The 7678-nt window shown below is 37.5% G+C and overlaps 1 protein-coding gene across 1 annotated transcript; it reads right to left on the reverse strand.

The window, feature by feature from the left end:
• Nucleotides 1-65: 65 nt before the first annotated feature.
• Nucleotides 66-6315, reverse strand: LOC127656784 (kelch-like protein 10). The gene is made up of 8 exons (XM_052145246.1): nucleotides 6170-6315; nucleotides 5292-5784; nucleotides 4283-4702; nucleotides 2650-2847; nucleotides 2415-2564; nucleotides 2161-2277; nucleotides 634-725; nucleotides 66-231 (listed from the first exon to the last, which is right to left on the reverse strand). The coding sequence occupies exons 1-8, from the start codon at nucleotides 6313-6315 to the stop codon at nucleotides 66-68; spliced, it is 1782 nt and encodes a 593-aa protein (XP_052001206.1).
• Nucleotides 6316-7678: the final 1363 nt, after the last annotated feature.

The raw sequence follows: 7678 nt of genomic DNA on the forward strand, positions 1-7678 counted from the left end.
TATTCTTGTAGCACATCACAGGTGCTATGATGCTTTTTTCAACAAGCTTTAGGGTCCATTTGTGGTTAGACTGTCAGAGCGCTGCTTGAGGTAGACCAGTCACTGTCAAACTCGTATTCTAGTGGCTCAGCTGGGTCTCGTTGGGCAGCATATTGTTTCATATTAGGTAATCCTGATAGTACACAACAGCTCAGGGCACTGCGGTAAATGTCCATGTCACGTACATTATTCCTGTGCAGAAGATAGAGATTGAAAGATATAGATGCTATGAAAGCAACTAAAAATACATCCAACTCATTTCATTATTTACGTACTAATGTTAGAGATTCTGGAGCTAGTTGTCACACTATTTATTTATTACATCTTGCCTACAAAACAGCTTTTTGAAAATTTTTGGAGGATAGAGTCACAAAAATATTGTAATTGAAGAGTTTTGAACTAGGTGTTTGAAACCAACATACAAAACCGCTGCTAGAGAGATAACACACATTTGTTTATTTGGCTCAAAATCCTTTAGCTACTGAGATAAAGCACTTGTGACAACTTTCAATGTGACAACTAGCCCCTGTCTCCCCTGTTTTGAGAAATTACATTATGCAATGTGAAATTAGAAGTAGTGTTTGTGAATGTTACCATTCATTTGTTTTCTCATCGTAGCACTCCACATCACAGCTGGTGGTGAAACCATTAAACCCACCAACAACAAATAAATGATCATCCACCACCTGAATTTTGAGGAAAGTGAAAAGTAGGTTACAGGAATAGTTCAACCAAAAATAAAAATGTGTAATTTACTCTCATGTCTTTCCAAACACGTATGACTTTCTTTCTCAATTTCACGCTTTGCACTAAAATCAACGTAAGTTCTTACATTAACACACAAGCCACCTTGAAAAAGCTTCTCTCATAGCGCACATGAACGCACAACGGATGTCAAGTTATTTACGAGTTTCGAGTTAGTGTATGTCTTCAGAAGACTTGGAGTATGATGCACAAGTTGCATGGACTACTTTTATGATGCTTTTCGGCCTTTTTAAGTAGGGCTGCACAATTCATTGAAATAAAATCGAAATCACAAGATGACAAAAGGCTGCATGTGCTGCTCACTTCAAAGTTCATGTGTGCTGCTGTGTCTGGTCTGTACTGTGTTTAGTGCATTATTACAGTTTTTCAAAGAGGTTCTCTGCCCCTCAACCATCAATCATGTGCTCAAAGTAATAGATGTGCTCCGAGTTCAGTTCTGTTTGCTTATACTTGAAGTGCTCCTGATTAAAATGAATTTCACGTTTGCATAATTCCAAATATGTTTGTCTGGAAAATACCCCACGTCCCTATTATAAAACAGGTGCACAATGGACAGGTACAATGTGAATATGAAGGACACAGTTTTTTTTTTCTCTTAGTTTTATCGTTTTATTTAATTATTTGTATATTTTTTTGCTGTAGTGAAAAAGGTTAATTTAGTGCAGTAGAGTATGTGCAAAATATTATCTAATTTTGGTCAAAAGGTATCACTTAGCTACTCCAATCAAAATATGTATATATATATTTTAGTTTATGAATTCTATTGTGTTAAAAATTCCACAATTCAATTTAATTGAATTTCGTTATAAAAATTAAAATGTGTAGATCTTGAAAATAGGCTAAAATATAGTTTATAGTGCAGTTTTTTATTTTGTTTGTCTTATCACAGTTCAAATCACAATTGGCAATCGCAATATTGTTTTTAAAATGATGGCGATATGACTTTTTGCCCAAATCTTGCAGACCTATGTTTAACCTTTAAAGTGAGTCCCTATTAACTGCCATTGTATTGTGAAGATGGAGCGAAATATTCATTAAAATGTTTCCCTTTGTGCTTCAAATAAAATATGTAGGTTTGGAGCAACATGAGTGTGAGGAAATTATGACTGATTCTTCATTTTTGGGGTGAACTATTCCTTTAAATGTTTTATGAACATGATCTGCTAAATGCTTTGACATTTACGTGAATAAATCTCAGTATTGGTGCAACAATTTAATGAAATATAATAAGGCAGAAATGTAATCCAATGACTCAAGTCTGTCAATATGGGACCAATATGGATTTTTTACCCCAAAACGTTATCGTAAGAGTTATTTTATAGATTTGTAGATCACTCATTTGATTCGATGCCTCACCTCAATGCCAAAGTTGCTGCGAGGGTTGAACATAGATGCAACATCATTCCACATATCAGTAACAGGGTTGTAGGCCTCTGCACTGCGCAAACGACTGGAACCATCAAAGCCACCCACCTTAAAAAATATTGATATATGTATTCTGTACATTTATCTGTTCATTTACAGTTTCCCTCCACACATATTTAATGCAGTCAAGTTTTCTACAAATGTTAGTATTTCCATATTTCTGTATACACATGTATTATTCTCACAGCATAAACTTGATCTCCATAAGTAATCACTCCAACACCACTGCGGCGGTTTCTCATGGGCGCGATGAGGCTCCACTGGTTTGTCTCAGGGTTAAAGCACTCAGCTGAGAAGAGACACTCAAACCCTGTAAAACCACCACAGATGTACACCTGCCAGACATACAGAGATACAACATAAGAGGCTTTTAAAGTGTCTTCAGCAGAACAATGTTAAGCCATTTGTGTCTGTTCTTACCTTGCCCTGCAGAGAGGTGGCACTGGCATCACTCCTCCTTTCATTCATAGGCGCAATCTGTGTCCACTGGTTGGTCATCAGATCATAGCGCTCTACTGTTTTTAGCCTTTCGTGTCCAGAATAACCTCCAATGGCATAAATATAGCCGCCCAGAACAGCGACACTAATATAGCATCGTCGTTCATACATTGGGGCTACCTGCAACCCATTATTTACATCAGTGTTTATTGTGTAATGCACATACCAATATAGAACATTTCACCATTGCTTTTGTCCACCACTTACAGATTGTTTTTGACACCAGCAATATAATAAAACCATGGTATTCTTTGAAGTGCATTTGAGTTTTTTTCTCTCGAACTACCATCGTATACCATCTCATACCATCACTGTATCACGGTACTGCCGCAATATGGGAAACATGGAACTTTCCGTGGTTGTGTATCAAAACCTACATAATCGTTATTTCGAAAGCTCTTTTGGGCATCATAGGCATGCTTGAACATTCAGACTTTCCCATGATGCCCAAAAATGCTGTCTAGGCAGGCAGATTGCTACATTTTGAAACACAGTCCATGTTTACGTAGCATCGTTATTCACAAAGTTATGAGTTACTTTGTCCAAAAGCTACAAAAAATGATAATGGTTTTGCCATTTTTGGGACATGATATTGGTGATCGACCGATATGGGTTTTTCAATGGCCAATGCAGACACCGATACGAATGCTGATAACCATAATACAATTTAAAGCTGAAGTATGTAACTTTCAGTGTTGAAATACTTTTTTCTATCCGCAGAGACTACTATAAGCAAACTATAAGCAAGTCATTCTGTGGCGCTGTTTTTTTGGAGTGACCCGCTTAGACCCGCCCTAACAATACTATCTGAACAACCGCAGACGAGTGCATATTCAGAAAGCCATTTTGAAAACATTGTACGATTTGTGATTCTGTTCAGTGGCACTAGTGTCCCAGAAATACCATACTTCAGCATTTACAACAGCCAATCAGATGTACACAAAGTCTCTAAAGTGAAACAAACACTTATTTTATGCACTTTTTACTCAAATTTGCATAAACAAATAGTGTTGACAATTCATTGACAAATCTATTGGCTTCTATTTTGGAACTGATACAAAGGAAAATTGACACTTCTGTTAATTGGCCAAGTGAAAAAAAGAAATACAAAAAAGCCAAATATCAGCTGATTAATAGGCCTGGCTGATATATCGGTCCATCACTACATGAGACAATGATAACGGCATATTTTTTGGACACAAACAGTGCCATTGTATTATTTGACGTGTCCAAACAAATTGTCTGAAGTTACAATAACAAGTTGAACACTAACAACATTTTGTTTTTACCATTTTTGGACATTCTACCATGGTAACAGCATTTTTTATATTTGTATTTTTTGGACCTGTACCATTGTAGGATAAAGGTATTATTTGAAGTACCATGCAAATGGTGCAGAAATGTGCAAATACATCAAAGTACTATGGTATTACCAACTGATCCAATCACTGTACCATGGTGTAGCCACATTACTTTTTTTGTATTGGAAGTAAAATTAAACACTGACAAATTTGTTGGTATACAAAGATATACCTGGAAGAGCAACAATACCCACCTCATGCCAAATTCGAGTGATGGGGTTGAATTTCCTCACACTGTTGAAATACTCCACACTGTCAAAACCGCCGATACAGTAGATAAACCCATCCAGGAACACGGCACCGTGATAGGCTCTTGGGCTCTCGTCTTCTTGAGTCACATTGACCCAACGCTCTGCCCTTACGTCATAGGCCTCAATCCCATTGGTGGGACTGCCACCGCTCCACCCACCGATGGCTAATAGAATGGCACAGGGCAGTCGTGGACGTGTCAATGGATTTCTGAGGTCTGAGTCGGAGGGTTCCTCCACGTTGAGGTCAAACATGGCCTTCATTGCACTGATGATCACAGGCGTGCACACCTCATTCTCCAACACCAATGAATTGCTCTTTACAGTATTCATGAAGTAGTCTGATGTCATTAACCCCATTCGAACCTGAAGCACAGTGAGGGAAGAGCTGACACATGCTTGAATTTACACATACTGCAGTCTTTATATTAAAATTATATTACTTATGTTTCTGCCCAAATACAAAAGTTATTACAGTTATTCTTACTACAATAAAACGGTTGGTATTAGCCACTACTATCATTTTATAAAAACTACACAAAATAAGAAAAGGAAAGTTTGGCAGACTTTGAATGGTGACCTGGTCTCATAGAATCACATTACTATAGAAAGCACTATTAAAATATAGAAAATACTATAAATATAAAATGACTTTGTTGCTTGTTGTAATGTATCCAGCCAAGATCTTCACTTCACTACCTGCCAGATCTCCTATGTGTGTTCACGAGAGAGACCACTTGATAACTTTTATGCTGCCTTTATGTGCTTTTTAAGCTTAGAAGTTTTGGACTCTGTTGACTTGCATTGTATTGACCTACAGAGCTGAGATATTCTTCTAAAAATCTTTGTTTGTGTTCTGCAGAAGAACGAAAGTCACACATCTGGGATGGCACAAGGGAGTAAATGATGGTGAACTATTCCTTTAACTATTACTATTTCTCTTTGTTTGTCTTACCTTTGGCAATAGCACTGCAAAGTGTTTCTTCCTCTGTTCAGGTGAGTGATCAATCCAGTGGAGAATGGCTTCAAAAACCATGTCCTCCTGTTTGACATTCAGCTCATCCTGACCAATGAGCTCTTCAAGATGTTCCAGTGAGAGTTCCAGGAACTCCTCGGATACACGCACCACCTCCTCAAAATGTTGTAGGATGTAGAGCTTTGCTTTACACTGGAACTTTGAGCATGTGTGGAAATGCCCTGCAAACATGCAGATGCCAATGCAGTTTTCAGGGCACAACTGTGCCTCCAGGAACTCACAGCAGGTATCTACTAGACCCAATATTAAAAAAAGGTCAGCTGCCACCAAGAGCTCTGTCACGTTATCTTCAGTAATGCAGACAGATCTTTTGTACATGTATTGAAGAATAAGAGACATGATGTCTGGGGATATTCCTAATATATTGTAGGAATGATCTGCTACATTGTTCCAAATGGTGGAGAAAAGAACCCTGTGAACACATTTCAAATACATGCATTATTGATAAGCAAATTTGATTAATTTGCACGTTTATTTAATGCATATAGATCTTTGTTGGATGGGAAATAATTGTATGCTTTATTGTATGGAAAATATCTGTGCACAGGTTTTCTTGTCTATATCATTTTAGGATAAATGTTTAATCAGAAGATAGCTAAATATGACAACGCCTCCCTTTGGAGACATTTGGGGACATCCTTCAAGTTTCTCCTTAATATGACTTATTTAATGACATTAAATCCATTAAATTGAGTATTATGGATGTAAGGAACCGCCAATCAAGTAAATAAAAAAGAAAGACAAAACTTTGCAAGTTTTTGCTCTACTTAAATTGCGATGCAAGTGTCTGTACTCACCTAAAATAAGGGCTGCAGCCACACAAGATGATCTTGTGCACTTTAAACTCTGTGTCATTAACCCTGATGATCAGGTCGGTGTGCTCGCCCTGTAAACGTGCTTCCTCAAACACATTCAAGGCTGTGGCACTTATCTTACGCTTCATATTTTCAGCGGTCCGTCTATACACTGATCCACCTTCTCACATCAAACTCTGATTAAAGTAATAGTGCTTTCTGGTGACCTAATGCTCAGGAGAGTTCTAGAATGTTTCTTTGTGACATCAGAGCGCAGAGTTTGAATACATTCTATGTTCAGCTTGTGTCTTGGCCTCAACATTCTAATGGGGTCTTTTATTATATCCTACATCTGGATTGGTTTCTGTTGCATCTGTACACTCACAGCCATTTAACACAAAGTTCCCATTTGCATTTATCTCAATTACTTTAATTCATTGACCAAACAAATACAGAACAATTAAAGGGGAGACCAGGGAAATACAGGGAACAAAACACACACTAGTCTGTTTTTGACAGTAGAGCAGGTGTGTCCAAGTATGACCCCATACAGGGTCGGTTCGTCCTATTGGCAACGTAGGCAGTTAACTAGGGCCCTGCATGGTGGTCCATAATAAAAGAGCAGATCACAGAGGGCTTTTTTCAAAAAAGTCTCAGTGGAGAGATGTAAACATCGAAACATTTACGCCATTTCAAATAAAAGCAAATGGATGTACATGGCCTTATTTTATCCTACATTTGGTTTGGTTTCTGTTGCATCCAAATCCTCGCAGATACAGAAAATCCCATTAACCTTACATTTACATTTATGCATTTGGCAGACGCTTTTATCCAAAGCGACTTACAGTGCACTTATTACAGGGACAATCCCCCCGGAGCAACCTGGAGTTAAGTGCCTTGCTCAAGGACACAATGGTGGTGACTGTGGGGATCGAACCAGCAACCTTCTGATTACCAGATTACCAGTTATGTGCTTGGATCACTACAACACCACCACTACACCTTCATCTCAATTTAAATAAATTACCTTTAAAATATATTAAGCAAAACATTACAGGGTAGGCCAGGGAAGTAATTGTTTGCACATACGTTTTAATGGCAGACAAATAGGCCTATGTAGTTTTTGATAGTAGGGTGGGTATTTATTTATTTATTTATTTGTGTGCCCTAACAGCTGTGCTTTTTTGATAGTCTCAGATTGCAGTTTGTCATGATGAATGAGAAACAGTACCTCGAGTTTGAATTTATGGCCACTAGAGGGAACAATAGTCAATTTAACATCAATAATTTCCTTTATGGCCATTTGTGGTACTTTCTTTTGATTGTTTAATTATTTTTCCATTGTCTTTTAATTAAATATTTTTTGTTTTCGTTGTTTATTCTTTGGTGTTTTTGAAATATTTTTTTTTTTGCCTCTCGCTGTCTGTGGCTCTACTGGTAAATATTTCCATTTCAACATATTTGAAAGTGAAACTATTCATTTTGTGAAAGGAAGAACATGAACAACACTAA

This window comes from Xyrauchen texanus, chromosome 16 (assembly GCF_025860055.1).
Source record: "Xyrauchen texanus isolate HMW12.3.18 chromosome 16, RBS_HiC_50CHRs, whole genome shotgun sequence".
NCBI lineage: Eukaryota > Metazoa > Chordata > Actinopteri > Cypriniformes > Catostomidae > Xyrauchen > Xyrauchen texanus.